This window comes from Hyla sarda, chromosome 6 (genome assembly GCF_029499605.1).
Source record: "Hyla sarda isolate aHylSar1 chromosome 6, aHylSar1.hap1, whole genome shotgun sequence".
Lineage (NCBI taxonomy): Eukaryota > Metazoa > Chordata > Amphibia > Anura > Hylidae > Hyla > Hyla sarda.
The window spans coordinates 304,581,100-304,604,917 of NC_079194.1; the positions used below are offsets into that span (position 1 = coordinate 304,581,100).

General features: G+C 40.8%; 1 protein-coding gene across 1 annotated transcript in view; it reads right to left on the reverse strand.

Moving 5' to 3' along the window:
- Positions 1–5,259: 5,259 nt before the first annotated feature.
- Positions 5,260–23,818, reverse strand: part of AMPD3 (adenosine monophosphate deaminase 3) — a 58,572-nt gene continuing 40,013 nt past the window's right edge. The window contains 10 exon segments of the mRNA XM_056523099.1: positions 5,260–6,175; positions 6,178–6,223; positions 7,720–7,830; positions 12,465–12,638; positions 13,560–13,680; positions 15,545–15,708; positions 15,806–15,932; positions 18,575–18,738; positions 20,669–20,800; positions 23,422–23,616. Coding sequence (XP_056379074.1) covers positions 6,045–6,175; positions 6,178–6,223; positions 7,720–7,830; positions 12,465–12,638; positions 13,560–13,680; positions 15,545–15,708; positions 15,806–15,932; positions 18,575–18,738; positions 20,669–20,800; positions 23,422–23,616 — 1,365 coding nt within the window. The 3' untranslated portion in view covers positions 5,260–6,044.

Sequence of the window (23,818 nt, forward strand, 5' to 3'; positions counted from 1 at the left end):
ATTTTAAGTCCATTTGCACTTTGTGAATATTGTATATATATATATCATCTTCATTTTCTGCTAACCCAGTGTTTCCCAACCGGTGTGCCTCCAGCTGCTGCAAAACTACAACTCCATGCATGCCCGGACAGCCGACAGCTGTCCGGGCATGCTGGAAGTTGTAGTTTTGCAAGACCTGGGAGCACCCTGGTTTGAAAAAAACTTTGTATACCATGGCCTCTGGACTCTTTGTTGACTCTAAATGTCAGAGAAGAGAAGGTTGGACAAGTGCCTCCCTGCAGAATTAATGTGCAAGTGTATGCGGGGACGGGGAGCGCATGCTGGGAGTTGTAGTTTTCCAGCAGCTGGAGGCGCCCTGGTTGGGAAACACTGCTATAACCTATGGGTTTTATTAATACAGACTGTTTTAATAATAGTAACTATGAAGTTTTTATCATTTGTTACCTACTAAAAGAGGAAGAAAAGAAATTCTGCTATATTTGCATTTTTAATTGCACGTCACTTCTAACCTCCTTCAGTCATAGGCTATTAAAGTGTATGTGTAAGACTTGGCCTAGCTGGTGGCTGTCCGGGTATGCTCGGAGATGAAGTTTTGCAACAGCTGGAGGCACACCGGTTGGGAAACACTGGTGTAGACCTTAACAAACAAATGTCTATTCAGCCAGAAAAGGGCTGTCACATGACCTCTCTAGTCACTTTTGTTTGGCCAGATGCGCTTTACCCATATTTACTTGGAATTGGATCTGAGTGTTCAATAAAAGAAAGTTTATGCATCGTGTAATTTACAATCCAGCCACTAGATGGCGATAATTCCCCACTTTATCGCCACCTAGTGGCTTGCAGGATAATTGAGTAGAGTTTTTTTTTATTTTTATTAACCATTTTTAACCACTGACCATTTTTGCCACTTTTTAGGTCTTTATAAAATGAATAGTGATTCCATCTTAGCGGCAATGTCTGTAGGAGTTTAGGGTAATCTGAAATTCACTTTGAGCCTCAGAGGCCCTGTCCCCCATACTTTACACTGCCGCTGTACTTATTCTGATTGGATACTGTGCTGAGCAGGCAGTCAGTGCTATCAACGTATTCTGTTTATCATTGTATCCGGGATTTAGACCATATATGTGGGTTTTTGGTGACAATGGTGCAAACTGCAATTTTATTAATAATATTTTTTATTTTATTTTTTTAGTTAAAAAGATAAAATCTTTACACTGTATAATGAGCACCGATATATAGCACTACAAGTATCATACAGAAGAGGGCGCCATTGTAAGGGCTAAACCAACGTGCACGTGACCGCTTCCTCCACATGACTTCCTTTTGTGATTTGAATGTTGGCTCCGCCCACAAAATGGCCGTCTCCTGTATTTTACACTTACTCGCTATTTTGACGGTAGGAATAAGCCTCACGCTGCTCATAGTGATAATCATGTGACTCTCATCCGCCGCGATGACCTTCACCTTGTACGCAGACACAAATCTATTTACATTAGTGTCTGTGGTGTCTGAGATCCGGAGGGAATCGGAGATTTACAAAATAATAAAAAAATAAAGGTTCTGTGTATTTTTAACTGTTCAAAAACTAAAATTTAATAAATAAGCTATTTTGAAACATATTTGTATTTTTGCTTAAAACTAATTATTTATGTATTTTAATCTATTTTCATCTCAACTGTTTCCCTATTTTATATATTTTATGGTATTTATGTGAATTATGTAAAATAAGGAAATAAACTGTAGAATTTTAATTAATGTAGAAATTAAATATTTAAAAAAAAAATGTAATTGCTAAATTATCAATTAATTTAAACCTACAGTATCAGTCACGAGTTTGGAGGCATCTTTCCAGGTTTTTGTTTATATTTAATTTTATTATTTTTTTTGTGGGTTTTAAATTGACGGCAATCAACAATTAAGTATTTATCTGGTCAGATGGGCCTTACATAGCCTGGAGATGGATTTGGGGTCATTCTCCTGTTCAAACACAAACTCTCCTCCCCTCTTATTAGACTCCACCATCTCCTCTGCCTCCCTCTAGACTCCCCTTCTCCTCCACCCATCATACCTCCACTCTCCTCTTTCCTTATCCTCCTCCTACAGACTCCTCTGTCCTCCTCCTCCCTCCAGACTCCTCTGTCCTCCTCCCTCCAGACTCCTCTGTCCTCCTCCCTCCAGACTCCTCTGTCGTCCTGCTCCACCTCCAGACCCCTCTGTTCTCCTCCAGACTCCTCTGTCCTCCCTCTGCCTCCAGTCTCCTCTGTCCTTCTCCCAGCAGACTCCTCTGTCCCCCCTCCTCCAGTGTCCTCTGTCCCCCCTCCTCCAGACTCCTCTGTCCCCCCTTCTCCAGTCTCCTCTGTCCCCCCTCCTCCAGACTCCTCTGTCCCCCCCTTCTCCAGTCTCCTCTGTCCCCCCTCCTCCAGACTCCTCTGTTCTCCTCCAGACTCCTCTGTCCTCCTCCAGACTCCTCTGTCCTCCTCTGCCTCCAGTCTCCTCTGTCCTTCTCCTCCCACCAGACTCCTCTGTCCCCCCTCCTCCAGACTCCTCTGTCCTCCTCCAGACTCCTCTGTCCTCCTCCAGACTCCTCTGTCCTCCTCCAGACTCCTCTGTCCTCCTCCAGACTCCTCTGTCCTCCTCCGCCCTCCTCTGTCCTCCTCCGCCCTCCTCCCCCTCCAGCCTCCTGTTGCTATAGGACAACATCCAGTGTTCCTTTTACTCTGCGGCCCTCCTCCTCCGTCTCCTCTGTCCTCCTCCGCCTCCAGTCTCCTCTGTCCTCCTCCGCCTCCAGTCTCCTCTGTCCTCCTCCGCCTCCAGTCTCCCCTATCCTCCCCCTCCAGACTCCTGTTGCTATAGGACAACATCCAGTGTTCCTTTTACTCTGCGGCCCGTCTCCTCCGTCTCCTCTGTCCTCCTCCTCCACCTGCGGACAGTTTCCCTTTAGGATCAGGCCATGCACAGACATCACAGGTGACAAAAGACTCTGCACAACATCATTGGCTCCAGATTTTATTTTATTCCATTTTAAACCTTAAAAAAAAAATAAACCTTTATTTGACAAAGTAACAAAATGATAAAATACAAGATGTGTAAACTGTAAACAAGTGCAAAGATGGCGGGAGAACGACGGAGACAACCGGATGCTGCCGTGGTGATAGACTGTGCAAGCAGGTTATACACGTACATTGGGGCAGTGACTGTTACTAGAGGCTAATCCAGCTTTCCTAGATCCCAGAACAGCAAGTAACTCTGAATATGCTAAACAGATAAACAATTCAAGGGCTTAGGAAAGTTGGATCATAACCCTATTCAGAATAGCTGTATTGGTTTTCACCCAACTTTCCCAGACTCCTAAAGAGAAAAATATCCTCCCTATATAGTGCTATGTCCACACTCTGTTGCATTATTAGGCAGATAAACTGTTCAGGAGTCAAGGAAAGTTGTGTTATAATCTCTTTGAAGCAGCTATGTTGTTCTTCACTCTACTTTCCCAGACTTCAGTAGCAGCAGCAGTATATAGTTCTAGATCCCCATCTACCTTCTGTATAACTAGACAGATACGCCATTCAGGACCCTAGGAAAGTTGAGTGGTTATCGCTGTGAGAGCAGCCATAATGCTTTCCCACCCAACTTTCCTAGACCTGGATCCCTTCATGCAGCATACCCTGACAGATGTGCCATTCAGGAGACGGGGAAAGTTGGGTGATGACCCCCTGTGGGAGCAGCTGAAAGTTGACTATGACTCTACAGTAAGAGGTGTCTGTTTTGTTTTGTTAACTGGAGAGCAAGATGTGGGTGAAGATCAAAGAGGTTCTGCAGCAGCTGGAGCCTCACTGGCAGACATCCAAGGTCACTGGACCAACAGGCGGTCGAGATCCCAGCTTGCTGTCAGTGAATGAGAACATCTAGGCTAAAAAACAACAACAAAACTATCCTGACTTAGGGTGCGTTCACACGCTTTTTGTTTTTGCGGGTTTGCCGCTGCGTATTTGAAAGTGGGCGGGCTCTTCTCGGCTGTCCGCAGCAGATTTTCCACGGAGGAATTTGCGCTGCGTAAAATCCGACGCAAGCCCCATTGAAGTCAGTAAGGACTGCGGCGCATTTTCCGCAGCTTAAATTCCACCGTGGAAAATCTGCTTCGGTCAGTCGAGAAGAGCCCGCCCACTTTCAAATATGCAGCGGAAAATCCACAAAAACAAAATGCGTGTGAACGCACCCTCAGGCTGCATTCACGTCTCGTTTGTGCAATATGGTTCCCGTATCAGATTTTTTGTAACAAAAAAGTGTCTTAAAACCGGAGCGAACCGTATACAACCGTTTACAACCGTATATACCTCTGTATAGTTTGAAAACGGATGTCCGGTCGCATACAGTTTAATGCATTTTTTTAAAGAAAAAAAAACGGATACAGGTTTATGTTTGTCCTTAATTAAATAAAGTTCTTCTTGTTCTATTTGTGGGAAGAACTTTCGGCGTACACTGCGCATGCGCAAACTGCAAAACCGTATTGTGCAAAACCGGATGGAACCGTATGCACATAACGGTTCAGTACGGTTCCCATAGACCACCATTTAAAAAAAAAAAAACGGGTTGTATCCGGTTTTTCACCCGGACATAAAACCGTAGTAGACTACGGTTTTGTGTACGGGAAAAAAAAAAAACAGATAAAACCGTAAATGGTGCAAAACGTACACATCCGGATGCTACGTTTGACATACGGTTTTCAATGACTTGTCTATACATACGGTTTGCAATACGGTTCAATACGGTTTTTACACTGAAACCAGATACGGGAACCGTATTGCAAAACGAGATGTGAACGCAGCCTTAAAGGGGTACTCCGGTGAAAAACATTTTCTTTTTAAATCAACTGGTGCCAGAAAGTTAAACAGATTTGTCAATTACTTCTATTAAAAAATCTTAATCCTTCCAGTACTTATTAGCTGCTGAATACTACAGCGGAAATTCTTTCTTTTTGAAACACAGAGCTCTCTGCTACCATCACGACCACAGTGCTCTCTGCTGACATCTCTGTCCATTTTAGGAACTGTCCAGAACAAGATATGTTTGCTATGGGGATTTCCTTTTACTCTGGACAATTCCTAAAATGGACAGAGATGTCAGCAGAGAGCTCTGTGTTTCAAAAAGAAAAGCATTTCTGCTGTAGTATTCAGCAGCTAATAAGTACAGGAAGGATTAAGATTTTTTAATAGAAGGAATTTACAAATCTGTTTAACTTTCTGGCACCAGTTGATTAAAAAAAAAAAAAAAAAAATTTTTCACCGCAGTACCCCTTTAAATCCTTTCACACAGCTGAGGTTTCGTTACAGTGCATCAGTGCAGACAACCCCGCATCTCAATCCTCTTTACAGTTCTGATCACCCTTCCCCCTACACTGATACATTGTAACAATCCCAAACTGTATCAGCAATAAAAATGATACATTTAAAAAAATAATAATAATATTTAAAGGACTGTTAACCCTAAACAGCCTGAAACGACTGACAACAGAGAATATCCCTTATTCACATTTCTAAATTTCACCGCAATATTACTAAACGAGGTGGTGTTTGAACCCACGGCTCTCCAGCTGTTGGGAAACTACAACTCCCAGCATGCCCGGACAGCCATTGGCTGTCCGGGCATGCTGGGAGTTGTAGTTTCCCAACAGCTGGAGAGCACCGACAAAGCATTATGTATCAGCAAGCGTTGGCAGAACAAATGGTCCTGAGTGGCAGATAACGGACGGAGGGGTCCTGCGGTTGCGTCCGTTCGAGGAGGTCACGTGACCAGCGATAAGAAAGCGAATATGTTTCCGCGGCCTCGCTGGATGTGACCGGTTACACGGAGAAACATCACATGTCCGCGTCCATCTCTATACAAGAAGGTCACATGACCAAACCTCCCGGCGGCGTGGAAACGAATACCTTTCTGACTTTCTCGTCGGATTTGAGCGGTTACGTAAAAGCGAAGCTGGAGGAGAACCTCGTCATTGTTCGTACAGATCCCCCGCACCCATCCCCCCCCATTTCACCTCGGGGGTCCCCTTAATATTCCTCCGCCAAGGACCCGGAGGCAGAACTCATAGCGTCCGCCAGGAAGCTCAACTCGTTGCACAACGTCTCGTATCGGTACGCCATGCGAATTTGCGCAACATTGGTCCTGGTGATGTCGTTCCTTCCGGACCGTCCTTCATGTAATTGACGCCTAGAAAATGCTTCTTTTCCTGGGGGATAAAAAATAAATAAATGGAGGAATATAATTAGAATACGGACTAAGCTCCGCCCACTGAGTCCAAACCGGCACATGTGCAGTCACTTTTAATTTAGAAAAAATGAACATTTAAAAAAATGAACATTAAATTAAACTTAAATTTTTTTAAAGTTTAATTTAATATTCATTTTTTAAATTAAATTTTAATGTAAATTATTTTAAATTTAATTTTAAAATAAAAAAATTATTTAAAAATGTAATTTAAAATAATTTGCATTTAAAATTAAATGTAAAAAAATGAACATTAAATTAAACTTCATTTTTTAAAGTTTAGTTTAATGTTCATTTTTTTTATTAAATTTTTATGTAAATTATTTAAAATTTAATTTTAAAATAAAATAAATTATTTTAAAATTTAATTTTAAATAATTTACATTAATTACATTTAAAAAATGAACATTAAATCAAAATTAAATTTAAAAAATGAACAATAATTAAATTTAAAAAAAATAAGTTTAATTTAATGTTCATTTTTTTTTCATTTTAATGTAAATTATTTAAAATTTTATTAAATAATTTTTTTTTAACATTTTAAATAATGTACATTATAATTAAAGAAAAAAATGAACATTAAAATAATTTACATTCAAATGTAATTTAAAAAACTAACATTACAATAAAATAAAATAAAAATACTTTAAAATGTCATTTAAAAATATTTACATTACATTTTAATGTAAATTTTTTTAAATTTAATTTTAATTAAAAAATGAACAATAAAATTTAGTTTTGAAAAACATTAACATTAAATAAAAAAAAACGAACATTAAAATGTTAAAAAATAAAAAATAAAATTGGAGCTGATTTCAAATTTCTAAACACCAGTGGTGGCTTTGCACAAGGATTCGCCATCACGTTTAGGCAATTCGCTACTTATATTTTACGCTGATTTATATATTTTTTTTTTCCCCACAAGCATCAAAAAATGCAAATTTTTTTCTGCTACATGCGAACTGGGCTGCAGAAATCCCAATTTGCACGCTTGAGATGTGAATTGTTGCCAGATCGCAAATTTCTACATTTGGACACACAAATTTGGCAACTGAATCTGCCCAGATATATATTTTTTAAATTGTCTTTTTTAATTTTCTACAAATAATCGTGCAAATTACAAAAATCTTATTTTATAAATTTATCAGAATTTGAAGGGAACAAATAAATAATTAAATGTATAAATTTTTTATTTTGTTCTTCCTCTTAAACAAATAATTAAATAATAATTATTTTATTCTCTTTGAAATTTTTTTAACTATTCTTTTTTTTTCTTCCACTTAATTAACAAATAATTATTTTTGTAATTCTTTTCCTCCTCTTTTATTTGTATCATTCTCAATCTTTGTCGCTGCTGTAAGTCCTGACAATTTTCACAATGCAAACGCCGGGACGAAAATGCGCAGTGGACCAGCTGTGTGTGAATTGGAGCAGATGATGATTTCCGGACGCTCTTACCTTGTCGGAGAGGCCGCTCTGCAGAACGCTGTTCCTGGCTAACTCACACAGGTCACATGTGCTCAACTTCCAGACCTGCGCGGCGATGGCGTATTCCTCCATCAGGGCTTCCTAGAGAAGAGAAATGTTACTGGGGTCACAGGCTGAGAGTTATATAGTGAGGAGCAGAGACCACAGCAGAGCAGAGTATTACAGGAGAGGAGTGATATATGATTATATATATATATATATATATATATATATATATATATATATATATATAGTGAGGAGCAGAGACCACAGCAGAGCAGAGTATTACAGGAGAGGAGTGTTATATGATTATATATATATATAGTGAGGAGCAGAGACCACAGCAGTGCAGAGTATTACAGGAGAGGAGTGTTATATGATTATATATATATATAGTGAGGAGCAGAGACCACAGCAGTGCAGAGTATTACAGGAGAGGAGTGTTATATGATTATATATATATAGTGAGGAGCAGAGATCACAGCAGAGCAGAGTATTACAGGAGAGGAGTGTTATATGATTATATATATATATAGTGAGGAGCAGAGACCACAGCAGTGCAGAGTATTACAGGAGAGGAGTGTTATATGATTATATATATATAGTGAGGAGCAGAGGCCACAGCAGAGCAGAGTATTACAGGAGAGGAGTGTTATATGATATATATATATAGTGAGGAGCAGAGACCACAGCAGTGCAGAGTATTACAGGAGAGGAGTGTTATATGATTATATATATATAGTGAGGAGCAGAGGCCACAGCAGAGCAGAGTATTACAGGAGAGGAGTGTTATATGATTATATATATATATATATATATATATAGTGAGGAGCAGAGACCACAGCAGTGCAGAGTATTACAGGAGAGGAGTGTTATATGATATATATATAGTGAGGAGCAGAGACCACAGCAGTGCAGAGTATTACAGGAGAGGAGTGTTATATGATATATATATATATAGTGAGGAGCAGAGACCACAGCAGTGCAGAGTATTACAGGAGAGGAGTGTTATATGATATATATATATATATATATATATATATATATATATATATAGTGAGGAGCAGAGACCACAGCAGTGCAGAGTATTACAGGAGATGAGTGTTATATGATTATATATATATAGTGAGGAGCAGAGACCACAGCAGAGCAGAGTATTACAGGAGAGGAGTGTTATATGATATATATATATATAGTGAGGAGCAGAGATCACAGCAGTGCAGAGTATTACAGGAGAGGAGTGTTATATGATATATATATATATATATATATAGTGAGGAGCAGAGACCACAGCAGTGCAGAGTATTACAGGAGAGGAGTGTTATATGATTATATATATATAGTGAGGAGCAGAGACCACAGCAGTGCAGAGTATTACAGGAGAGGAGTGTTATATGATTATATATATATAGTGAGGAGCAGAGATCACAGCAGTGCAGAGTATTACAGGAGAGGAGTGTTATATGATTATATATATATATAGTGAGGAGCAGAGACCACAGCAGTGCAGAGTATTACAGGAGAGGAGTGTTATATGATTATATATATATATAGTGAGGAGCAGAGACCACAGCAGTGCAGAGTATTACAGGAGAGGAGTGTTATATGATATATATATATAGTGAGGAGCAGAGACCACAGCAGAGCAGAGTATTACAGGAGAGGAGTGTTATATGATATATATATATATATATAGTGAGGAGCAGAGACCACAGCAGTGCAGAGTATTACAGGAGAGGAGTGTTATATATATATATATATAGTGAGGAGCAGAGACCACAGCAGTGCAAAGTATTACAGGAGAGGAGTGTTATATGATTATATATATATATAGTGAGGAGCAGAGACCACAGCAGTGCAGAGTATTACAGGAGAGGAGTGTTATATGATTATATATATATATATATATATATATATATATATATAGTGAGGAGCAGAGACCACAGCAATGCAGAGTATTACAGGAGAGGAGTGTTATATGATTATATATATATATAGTGAGGAGCAGAGACCACAGCAGTGCAGAGTATTACAGGAGAGGAGTGTTATATGATATATATATATATATATATATAGTGAGGAGCAGAGACCACAGCAGTGCAGAGTATTACAGGAGAGGAGTGTTATATGATATATATATAGTGAGGAGCAGAGACCACAGCAGTGCAGAGTATTACAGGAGAGGAGTGTTATATGATTATATATATATATAGTGAGGAGCAGAGACCACAGCAGTGCAGAGTATTACAGGAGAGGAGTGTTATATGATTATATATATATATATATATATATATATATAGTGAGGAGCAGAGACCACAGCAGTGCAGAGTATTACAGGAGAGGAGTGATATATGATTATATATATATATATATATATATATATATAGTGAGGAGCAGAGGCCACAGCAGAGCAGAGTATTACAGGAGAGGAGTGTTATATGATTTTATATATATATAGTGAGGAGCAGAGGCCACAGCAGTGCAGAGTATTACAGGAGAGGAGTGTTATATGATTATATATATATATAGTGAGGAGCAGAGACCACAGCAGTGCAGAGTATTACAGGAGAGGAGTGTTATATGATTATATATATAGTGAGGAGCAGAGACCACAGCAGTGCAGAGTATTACAGGAGAGGAGTGTTATATGATTATATATATATAGTGAGGAGCAGAGACCACAGCAGTGCAGAGTATTACAGGAGAGGAGTGTTATATGATTATATATATATATATATATATATAGTGAGGAGCAGAGACCACAGCAGTGCAGAGTATTACAGGAGAGGAGTGTTATATGATTATATATATATATATATATATATAGTGAGGAGCAGAGACCACAGCAGTGCAGAGTATTACAGGAGAGGAGTGTTATATGATTATATATATAGTGAGGAGCAGAGACCACAGCAGTGCAGAGTATTACAGGAGAGGAGTGTTATATGATTATATATATATAGTGAGGAGCAGAGACCACAGCAGTGCAGAGTATTACAGGAGAGGAGTGTTATATGATTATATATATATATATATATATATAGTGAGGAGCAGAGACCACAGCAGTGCAGAGTATTACAGGAGAGGAGTGTTATATGATATATATATATATATATAGTGAGGAGCAGAGATCACAGCAGTGCAGAGTATTACAGGAGATGAGTGTTATATGATTATATATATATAGTGAGGAGCAGAGACCACAGCAGAGCAGAGTATTACAGGAGAGGAGTGTTATATGATATATATATATATATATATATATATATATATATATATATATAGTGAGGAGCAGAGATCACAGCAGTGCAGAGTATTACAGGAGAGGAGTGTTATATGATTATATATATATATAGTGAGGAGCAGAGACCACAGCAGTGCAGAGTATTACAGGAGAGGAGTGTTATATGATATATATATATAGTGAGGAGCAGAGACCACAGCAGAGCAGAGTATTACAGGAGAGGAGTGTTATATGATATATATATAGTGAGGAGCAGAGATCACAGCAGTGCAGAGTATTACAGGAGAGGAGGGTTATATGATTATATATATATAGTGAGGAGCAGAGACCACAGCAGTGCAGAGTATTACAGGAGAGGAGTGTTATATGATTATATATATATATATATATATATATATAGTGAGGAGCAGAGACCACAGCAGTGCAGAGTATTACAGGAGAGGAGTGTTATATGATATATATATATATAGTGAGGAGCAGAGACCACAGCAGTGCAGAGTATTACAGGAGAGGAGTGTTATATGATTATATATATATATATATATATATATATATATATATAGTGAGGAGCAGAGACCACAGCAGTGCAGAGTATTACAGGAGAGGAGTGTTATATGATATATATATATATAGTGAGGAGCAGAGACCACAGCAGTGCAGAGTATTACAGGAGAGGAGTGTTATATGATATATATATATATAGTGAGGAGCAGAGACCACAGCAGTGCAGAGTATTACAGGAGAGGAGTGTTATATGATTATATATATATAGTGAGGAGCAGAGATCACAGCAGTGCAGAGTATTACAGGAGAGGAGTGTTATATGATTATATATATATATAGGAGCAGAGACCACAGCAGTGCAGAGTATTACAGGAGAGGAGTGTTATATGATTATATATATATATATATATATAGTGAGGAGCAGAGGCCACAGCAGTGCAGAGTGTTACAGGAGAGGAGTGTTATATGATTATATATATAGTGAGGAGCAGAGACCACAGCAGTGCAGAGTATTACAGGAGAGGAGTGTTATATGATTATATATATATATATAGTGAGGAGCAGAGACCACAGCAGTGCAGAGTATTACAGGAGAGGAGTGTTATATGATTATATATATATATATAGTGAGGAGCAGAGACCACAGCAGTGCAGAGTATTACAGGAGAGGAGTGTTATATGATTATATATATATATATATATATATATATATATAGTGAGGAGCAGAGACCACAGCAGTGCAGAGTATTACAGGAGAGGAGTGTTATATGATTATATATATATATATAGTGAGGAGCAGAGACCACAGCAGAGCAGAGTATTACAGGAGAGGAGTGTTATATGATATATATATATAGTGAGGAGCAGAGACCACAGCAGAGCAGAGTATACAGGAGAGGAGTGTTATATGATTATATATATATAGTGAGGAGCAGAGACCACAGCAGAGCAGAGTATACAGGAGAGGAGTGATATATGCGGACTATACCTTGGTGTAGTGGAATTGCATGGGGTCGTCGGTGGACAGGGAGACCACTAGTCCTTTGTGCAGGAATTCCCGCAGCGGATTCTTGGAGTATTCCAGGAACAGACTGTTATTACTGAGCGGGGACATTGCGATGGGGATCTGCGCCAGATAGTAGAGGTACTGCAGGACGGGGGTCTGCGGAGAAGGGAGGACATCACCGACTTACTCACCACTGCACCATATATAATGGGTATATACCAGTGTTTTCCAACCAGGGTGTCTCCAGCTGTTGCAAAACTACAACTCCCAGCATGCCTGGACAGCCGTTGGCTGAGTTGCAGTTTGGCATCAGCTGGAAGCACAATTGTTGAATCCCTGGTATATACTCACGGAAGAACAGACATCACCAGGACAGTTACACTGACTGTTGAGCTCACAGAGCATTGTCTAGACTGCATACAATTGTATCACTTCTCAGCTGAGAGCAGGACTAGCTATGTACAATGTATCAGTCTGGAGTCCAGGATGTTTAGCTCACAGAGCATTATCTAGACTGGATACAATTGTATCACTTCTCAGCTGAGAGCAGGACTAGCTATGTACAATGTATCAGTCTGGGGTCCAGGATGTTTAGCTCACAGAGCATTGTCTAGACTGGATACAATTGTATCACTTCTCAGCTGAGAGCAGGACTAGCTATGTACAATGTATCAGTCTGGAGTCCAGGATGTTTAGCTCACAGAGCATTGTCTAGACTGGATACAATTGTATCACTTCTCAGCTGAGAGCAGGACTAGATATGTACAATGTATCAGTCTGGAGTCCAGGATGTTTAGCTCACAGAGCATTGTCTAGACTGGATACAATTATATCACTTCTCAGCTGAGAGCAGGACGAGCTATGTACAATGTATCAGTCTGGAGTTCAGGATGTTTAGCTCACAGAGCATTGTCTAGACTGGATATAATTGTAACCGTATGGAGGCAGACGTGACCCTTCCATGTTGCGGTCGGGGTCTATGGGTCATGTAGAGATTTCCTAGATAAGAGCCCCATCTGCACTACAAGTCCCAGCATTTTATAACATGTGATGAGATTCCTTATTCGTGGGTTTCACCTTTTTGAGATTTAATCCATGAGAGATGTTATCCGCGGTTATAAAGGCCGACACCAGGTGAGTGATGGATCCGGCCTCTCCGCAGTGCGGCCGGAACAGGAAGGTGCTCATCCCCCTCTCCCTGCAAAATAGAGAAACACAAAACAGTCATTGAGATCCTGGGCCCCCAGTAATCTAAGGGGCCCCAGAAATGAAGCCAATGAAGAGACTGTATGACACATTGCTATAGAAACCTGCAGGGGCCCGTGTTCTAGAGATAGAGCCTATACTTCTAACATAGAAGTCTCCCAGGGTCATGGTACATAGGGGGGTCACATACTTCTAACACTGGAGACCCCGGTACATAGTATATAGGGGGGGGGGTCACATACTTCTAACACTGGAGACCCCGGATCATAGTATATAGGGGGGGTCACATACTTCTAACACTGGAGACCCCGGTACATAGTATATAGGGGGGGGGGGTCACATACTTCTAACACTGGAGACCCCGGATCATAGTATATAGGGGGGGGGGGGGGGTCACATACTTCTAACACTGGAGACCCCGGATCATAGTATATAGGGGGGGGGGTCACATACTTCTAACACTGGAGACCCCGGATCATAGTATATAGGGGGGGGGTCACATACTTCTAACACTGGAGACCCCGGATCATAGTATATAGGGGGGGGTCACATACTTCTAACACTGGAGACCCCGGATCATAGTATATAGGGGGGGGGGGGGGGTCACATACTTCTAACACTGGAGACCCCGGATCATAGTATATAGGGGGAGGGGTCACATACTTCTAACACTGGAGACCCCGGATCATAGTATATAGGGGGAGGGGTCACATACTTCTAACACTGGAGACCCCGGATCATAGTATATAGGGGGGGTCACATACTTCTAACACTGGAGACCCCGGATCATAGTATATAGGGGGGGGGGGGGTCACATGCTTCTAACACTGGAGACCCCGGATCATAGTATATAGGGGGAGGGGCCACATACTTCTAACACTGGAGACCCCGGATCATAGTATATAGGGGGGGGGGGGGGTCACATACTTCTAACACTGGAGACCCCGGATCATAGTATATAGGGGGGGGGGGGGGGTCACATACTTCTAACACTGGAGACCCCGGATCATAGTATATAGGGGGAGGGGTCACATACTTCTAACACTGGAGACCCCGGATCATAGTATATAGGGGGGGGGGGGGGTCACATACTTCTAACACTGGAGACCCCGGATCATAGTATATAGGGGGGGGGGGGGGTCACATACTTCTAACACTGGAGACCCCGGATCATAGTATATAGGGGGGGGGGGGGTCACATGCTTCTAACACTGGAGACCCCGGATCATAGTATATAGGGGGAGGGGCCACATACTTCTAACACTGGAGACCCCGGATCATAGTATATAGGGGGGGGGGGTCACATACTTCTAACACTGGAGACCCCGGATCATAGTATATAGGGGGGGGGGGGGTCACATACTTCTAACACTGGAGACCCCGGATCATAGTATATAGGGGGGGGGGGGGGGGTCACATGCTTCTAACACTGGAGACCCCGGATCATAGTATATAGGGGGAGGGGCCACATACTTCTAACACTGGAGACCCCGGATCATAGTATATAGGGGGGAGGGGGGGTCACATACTTCTAACATTGGAGTCCTCTGCTTACGGTACTTAGGGGGTCACATACTTCTAACATTGGAGTCCTCTGCTTATAGTACTTAGGGGGTCACATAGGCCAGATAATTGAAATATACACCCTAAAGTGAGCAATTGTGCCTCCAAATCCCGGTAATCCTTATGCAGCCTATCCCGACGTGTTTTTCACACATGGCTTCATCAGGGGACATTAACAAGCTTTAAAGTCAGAAACAGTGTAAGGTATACAGAGATAAAGCAATGTATCCGGCACCATGTATGCAGGTGTTCTCCTCCATCATTGTACGCTCCCCTGGGGGGGGGTCACTTACTTGCGCAGGTTGTTGAGCAGCATGATGTTGGCGTACATATAATACAGGTAATAACTATACGGGGGGTTCATCTCGTGCGTCCACTGGTCGGGGGTGGGGCTCTTGTTGGAGAACATGTGATCGTTGTGTTTGGACTCATCGTCAACGCTGTCGAAGCCGGTGACCTGGAAGGAGAAATGTTCTGATCACACAGGGCCCCGGCCTATGGGGGCGATATCCATGGGTACACAATGGGGGGGTTCCTCTCCCCCTCTCACTTACATAGTTAAGGAAGAGGTAGAGCTCCTTGTGATCCGAAGGGTTAATCGTGGCCTCAAACAGCGGCAAGAAAATATTTTCTAACATTTTGCCAAAATCCGGGAGGATCTTCTTGGATCTAAAAATGTCGCTGAAATAAAAAGTTAATAAACAGTTAATTTTGAGAGAAATATAAAATATTTATGTAATGAATAATAATAATTAATAAGAGAGATCTTAACAATAACATAGTAATAATAATAATAACAATAATAATAATAAATAATTTGCTGGATGTTGAACTCTCTTAAAACTTGTAATTACAGTATCCCCTCCTCTACCACCAGAGGGCAGCAGAGACCTTAACAATAACATAGTAATAATAATAATAATAATAATAATTAATAAGCGAGATCTTAAAAATAACATAATAATAACAATAATAATTAATAATAAATAATTTGCTGGATGTTGAACTCTCTTGAAAGTTGTAATTACAGTATCCCCTCCTCTACCACCAGAGGGCAGCAGAGACCTTAACAATAACATAGTAATAATAATAATAATAATAATTATTATTATTATTATTATTATTATATTTATTATTAGTAGTAGTATTAGATTATTATTATTAATAAAAAATATAATTATTAATAATAATGATAATAGAAAAAAAATAATAAAAAAAATAAATAAAAAGTAATAATAATAATAGAAAAAAATAATAATATAAATAAGTAAATAAAAGTAATAGAAAATACTAATAACCCTATAAGTGCGCAGCAAGCAGTGGACACCGCGTCTGCAGATCTCGCCATCACAATAATGGTCGGGAAATATTTGTTTTTATTAATTTTAATGTATAAAGGGGAACTCCCCCTACATCTTCTAGTTGTTCTACTTGTGTACAGCATTGCAAAACTACAACTCCCAGCATGCCCTGACAGCCTTCGGCTGTCAGGGCATGCTGGGAGTTGTTGTTTTGCAACAGCTGAAGAGCCGCAGGTTGTGGACAGACTGTTCTACAGTATTAGGCTAAGTTTTCACGCAACTTATTTTTGATGTTTTTTTCCCCCAATACAATAAAAAAAAACACAAAAAAACTGCGCCCTCATCTTACAATCCCAAAATACACTTTTTGTTTCTTCTTATTATTATTTTTTTTTAAATAGTGGGTTCAAGTTTTTCAGTTTTTGTCCCCCCTGCGTGTTTCTCATTACAAGTCATGTAATGTATTCATCAGGGGACTCAAGGATGTCTACTAAAGAAATGGGGAAACAAAAACAGCCAAAAAACTAAACAAAAAAAAACCCACCCCAGAGTTAAAGGGGTACTCCCATGGAAATTTTTTATTTATTTATTTAAATCATCTGGTTCCAGAAAGTTAAACAGATTTGTAAATTACTTCTATTAAAAAATCTTAGTCCTTCCAGTACTTTTTAGGGGCTAGAGAGGAAATGCTTTATTTTTTAGATTTCTCTTCTGTCACGAGCACAGAGCTCTCTGCTGACATCATGACCACAGTGCTCTCTGCTGACATCTCTGTCTATTTTAAGAACTGTCCAGAGCAGGAGAAAATCCCCATAGCAAACATATGCTGCTCTGGACAGTTCTTAAAATGGACAGAGATGTCAGCAGAGAGCACTCTGTTTATGATGTCAGCAGAGAGCACTGTGTTCCAAAAAAGAATAGAATTTCCTCTGTAGTATTCAGCAGCTAATAAGTACTGGAAGGATTAATATTTTTTTAAAAGAAGTAATTTACAAATCTGTTTAACTTTCTGGCACCAGTTGATTTAAAATAAATTGTTTTCCACCGGAGTACCCCTTTAACAACAAGGGGGGGGGGGGAAACTATGCTAAAAAGGCATTCCGCTTTTTTTTTTTTGGTGCACACAATAGCGAGGTTGACGACATTTTTACTAATTTCGTAAATGTAAACGTTATAGAAACATTAAAAGAGAGATAAAAAGTTTATGTTAAAGGGGTACTCCGGTGAAAACCTTTTTTCTTTTAACTCAACTGGTGGAAGAAAGTTAAACATATTTGTAAATTACTTCTATTAAAAAATCTTAATCCTTCCAGTACTTATTAGCTGCTGAATGCTACAGAGGAAATTCCTTTCTTTTTGGAACACTGATGACATCACGAGCACAGTGCTCTCTGCTGACATCTCTGTCCATTTTAGCAACCGTGCATAGCAGATGTATGCTAAGGGCAGCATGGTGGCTCAGTGGTTAGCACTGCTGCCTTGCAGTGCTGGGGACTTGGGTTCAAATCCCACTAAGGACAACAATAAATAAAGCGTTATTATTATTATAATAACTTCAGCAGAGAGAACTGTGCTCGTGATGTCAGCAGAGAGCATTCCAAAAAGAAAAGAATTTCCTCTGTAGTATTCAGCAGCTAATAAGTACAGGAAGGATTAAGATTTTTTAATAGAAGTAATTTACAAATAGGTTTAACTTTCTGCCACCAGTTGATTTAAAAGAAAAAAGGTTTTCACCGGAGTACCCCTTTAACTCAGTCTAAACTTGGAAAAACTCTGCTACACTTTGTGAGGTTCCGACCTTGGGTTATATGGTGTAATAGACTCCAAAGTTAAAGTGGAACTCTATCACGACGGACTTTGGTAACCCGGATCTGAGCTCCCATGATGCACTGCATTGGAAACCAGGAGAACTTTAGGTGCAGCTTTGGGTGTAATTAGAGTACAGAGTGGTGCATCTACTGCAAGTTTGTTTAAAGTTAGAGCTCCTCTTTACTTCGATGGGCAGCAGGAAGGGAGACTTACAAAATCCGAGGGACCTGGATGATCCAGCGCATGTTGGGGGAGTAGACCTTGTGCTTGATGAACCACTTGGCCAGGATGTCCCACTCATCGGGGGAGCGGCCGTAGATGGACAGTCGGGGTTCCGTGTACTGGTACTTGCTCTCCTCCAGCTCCTGAGACACTTCCTGGACAGACAGAGAAAAGGACATCAAGACTTACAGTAATTACAGTACCCCATCTCTACCACCAGAGGGCAGCAGAGACCTAAACATTTACATCAAAAAGAAAATAATAGAAAATATGGGCGTCAGCACCGCGTCTGCAGATCTCGCCATCGTATCGCGCTAATGGTCCGGAAATAGTTGTTTTTATTGAGACTGCATCAGGTTTCAAGACCAAAGGAAGAGTCAGGTGAATATTTCCTGATAATAGGCGCGGCCCGTAATCGGAAAGGCCCAAGATGAAGTAAAATGTATAAAGGGTAACTCCCCCTACATCTTCTCACTCGTCATAGAGCATTAGAGGGGCACTTGGTCTGGGAAAGAAGAGTCATGTAAATATTTCCTAATAATTTGCGCGGCCCGTAATTGGAAAGGCCACAGGGGCCCAAGATGAAGTCCAATGTATAAAGGGAAACTCCCCCTACATCTTCTCACTCGTCATAGAGCATTAGAGGGGCACTTGGTCTGGGAAGGAAGAGTCAGGTGAATATTTCTGGATATAAGTCCCGGCCCGTAACCGGGAAGGCCACAGGGGCCCAAGATGAAGTATAAAGGGTAACTCCCCCTATATCTTCTCACTCGTCATAGATCCTTAGAGGGGCACTTGGTCTGAGAACTAAGAGTCAGGTGAATATTTCTGGATATAAGTCCCGGCCCGTAACCGGGAAGGCCACAGGGGCCCAAGATGAAGTATAAAGGGTAACTCCCCCTACATCTTCTCCCTCATCATAGATCCTTAGAGGCCATTCATTTAATCTGAGTGATGTTTTCATAGCTTTATATATATTTATGTTCGAACATATGTTAGGATTTTATTTGTTTTATGTTGTTTTCTTTTTGGCCACAATGTTACAATGATCTTGTTTATTGTATTGTAACATTTCTGGAAAATTCTATAAAAACCATTTGTCTATAGATCATTGGGAAGGCCCAAGAGGCCCAAGATGAAGTCCAATGTATAAAGGGTAACTCCCCCTACATCTTCTCACTCGTCATTGGGTATTGGAGGGGCACTTGGTCTGGGAAGGAAGAGTCATGTGACTATTTCCAGATATTAGGCTCGGCCCGTAACCGGGAAGGCCGCAGGGGCCCAAGATGAAGTCCAATGTATAAAGGGAAACTCCCCCTACATCTTCTCACTCGTCATTGGGTATTGGAGGGGCACTTGGTCTGGGAAGGAAACATCATTTGAATATTTCCAGATATTAGGCCCGGCCCGTAACCGGGAAGGCCCCAGAGGCCCAAGATGAAGTATAAAGGGTAACTCCCCCTACATCTTCTCACTCATCATAGATCATTGTAGGGGCACTCCAGCTGGGATCCCATCAGTGGCTTATACAACAAGCTAAGGGGGTCTCTACAGAGTCCTAGGGCCCTTTTGATTTCGCAAGGGCCCATAAATCACCATACAGAGGTGCAAAACTACAACTCCCAGCATGCCCTGACAGCCTTCGGCTGTCAGGGCATGCTGAGAGTTGTAGTTTTGCAACAGCTGGAGAGCCGCAGGTTGGGGACACACTGTTTTGCAATATTATTTAACCCAAAATCTGGCAAGTATGGGAGCAGAATGGATGTAGGAAAGTGACGGGACCAGAAAGGGGCCCATTGTGATTGTTACTATTGGGTCCCCAAAGGTCAGTGCCCCCCCCCCCTCTGCCGTAAAGCGAGCCCTCGTTCTACAGAATCGGGAAGACATGTCGTCTTTCTTCCAGTGCCATACGGTGCCTGCCCATAGGCCGTGAGGGGTATTGCAGCCTGGCTCTATTGAAGTGAATGGGGCTCGACTGCAATTCCAAACACAACCTGCAGACAGGTGTGGCGCTGTGTACGAAAGACAAGGAGATTAAGCGTTTCATCACACAGCAGATGTCGTGACAGTGTGTCGTGCCTGTACCTTGACAATACGGGCGAAGTACTCCCCGTCGATGTAATTCTCCGTCTTCAGGTAGAGGTCTCTCAGCTCGCTCGCCCCCACGGGGTTATATTTGGCGTTGAACTTATCGAAGCGGTGGAAGGTTTGTCGCCCCTGCGGATCAACATTAGTCAATTATTAAATAGTGCCGGGAAATATGGGTTATTTCAGAACTAGTATCTCAGAGAGTTCTGACTTATTACCTCAGAGGTTCTGACTTATTACCTCAGAGTTCTGACTTATTACCTCAGAGAGTTCTGACTTATTACCTCAGAGTTCTGACTTATTACCTCAGAGAGTTCTGACTTATTACCTCATAGAGTTCTGACTTATTACCTCATAGAGTTCTGACTTATTACCTCAGAGTTCTGACTTATTACCTCATAGAGTTCTGACTTATTACCTCATAGAGTTCTGACTTATTACCTCAGAGTTCTGACTTATTACCTCAGAGTTCTGACTTATTACCTCAGAGAGTTCTGACTTATTACCTCAGAGTTGTGACTTATTACCTCAGAGAGTTCTGACATATTACCTCAGAGTTCTGACTTATTACCTCAGAGTTCTGACTTATTATCTCAGAGAGTTCTGACTTATTACCTCAGAGTTCTTACTTATTACCTCATAGAGTTCTGACTTATTACCTCAGAGTTCTGACTTATTACCTCAGAGAGTTCTGACTTATTACCTCATAGAGTTCTGACTTATTACCTCATAGAGTTCTGACTTATTACCTCATAGAGTTCTGACTTATTACCTCATAGAGTTCTGACTTATTACCTCATAGAGTTCTGACATATTACTATAGAGAGTTCTGACTTATTACCTCATAGAGTTCTGACTTATTACCTCAGAGAGTTCTGACTTATTACCTCAGAGAGTTCTGACATATTACCTCATACAGTTCTGACTTACTACCTCATAGCGTTCTGACTTATTACCTCATAGAGTTCTGACTTATTACCTCATAGAGTTCTGACTTATTACCTCAGAGTTCTGACTTATTATCTCAGAGAGTTCTGACTTATTACCTCAGAGAGTTCTGACATATTACCTCAGAGAGTTCTGACTTATTACCTCAAATAATTCTGACATATTACTACAGAGAGTTCTGACACATTTCTACAGAGAGTTCTGACTTATTACCGCAGAGAGTTCTGACTTATTACTATAGAGAGTTCTGACTTATTACTATAGCGAGTTCTGACTTATTACCTCATAGAGTTCTGACATATTACCTCAGAGTTCTGACTTATTACCTCATAGAGTTCTGACATATTACCTCAGAGTTCTGACTTATTACCTCATAGAGTTCTGACATATTACTACAGAGAGTTCTGACATATTACCTCATACAGTTCTGACTTATTACCTCATAGAGTTCTGACTTATTACCTCATAGAGTTCTAAATTTTTACCTCAGAGTGTTCTGACTTTTTACCTCAGAGTGTTCTGGCCATTGATAGAATTTTATCACAGACATTTTAGAATTTGGGTCCATTAAAGAGTTTTGAGCAAAGCCCTGACTTATTGTCTCACCTTTCCAACAGAACCTGGGACTATTATCTTAAAGAGCTGAAAGTGCTCAGACTTATTATCTCAGAGATCTAGGACAAGGACCACTCTAACAGTCTAACATCGGATTATTATCTCAGAGATCTGGGACAAGGACCACTAACAGTCTAACATCGGATTATTATCTCAGAGATCTAGGACAAGGACCACTCTAACAGTCTAACATCGGATTATTATCTCAGAGATCTGGGACAAGGTCACTGACATTCTGACACATTTGACAGACTTTCTGAGAACCCTGACAGATCTTACTTACCCTAAAGTTTGGGATTTTGGACCCTTAATGAAGGATTCTGAGCAGTCCAAATTCTGACTTATTATCTCGGAGATCAGACAGTCTTTAGACTTTTCTGTTTGGGATCTTGAGGGTTTGGAGCTCTAGAGATTTGACCTTCTGTCTTGGACTTAAAGGGGTACTCCGGTGCAAAATGTTTTCTTTTTTTTATGAACCGGCGCCAGAAAGTTAAACAGATTTGTTAATTACTTCTAATTTAAAAATCTTAATCCTTCCAGTACTTATAAGGCCCCTTTCACACTATAAAAAGTCATCCGTAATGAACGTCCGTCATAAAAATCTTGAAAATCGGCCGTTATACGGCCGATTTTCAAGATTTTTATGACGGACGTTCATTACGGATAAATTTTTATAGTGTGAAAGGGGCCTTAGCAGCTGTATGCTACAGAGGAAATTCTTTTCTTTTTTAATTTCTTTTTTGTCTTGTCCACAGTGCTCTCTGCTGACACCTCTGTCCGTATCAGGAACTGTCCACAGCAGCAGAGGTTTGCTCTGGGGATTTTCTCCTGCTCTGAACAGTTCCTGATATGGACAGAGGTGACAGCACAGAGCACTGTGGACAAGACAAAAAAGAAATTCAAAAAGAAAAGAAATTTCCTCTGTAGCATACAGCTACTAATAAGTACTGGAAGGATTAAGATTTTTTAATAGAAGTAATTTATAAATCTGTTTAACTTTGGTTAAGCTTAGTCTCGAATTACGCTACAATGTGGGACTGATGCAATGTATTCTGCTGTGTCCTCAGTTGGTCCTTCATAGAGTGGTCAGAATATTAGATCCGAATGATCAGAACCGCTGGTTGTCAGGACATAATGGGAGAAGAGAACGATAGATCTTCGCTGATCCCTTACAACCTACATCTTACCGCATGGACATCCAGAGAGTCTACAGTCAGGTCATACGGATCCATCTTGAGACTGTCGAATAATTCCTTCAGGGTCACCTTCTTCCCGTTCTTCTCCGCCACCACCCGGTCCGGTTCTGTGCGATACGTGTGTTTAATGAAGCGGAGAAGATGCTTCTGGTTCATACAGGCGGCGGCGTGGATATGGGTGTCCACCTAGATGTATACAGCAGCAGAGAGTCAGATATGGGAGTCCTCCAATATATATACAGCAGCAGAGTCAGATATGGGTGTCCACCTAGATGTATACAGCAGCAGAGAGTCAGATAGGGGAGTCCTCCAATATATATACAGCAGCAGAGTCAGATATGGGTGTCCACCTAGATGTATACAGCAGCAGAGAGTCAGATAGGGGAGT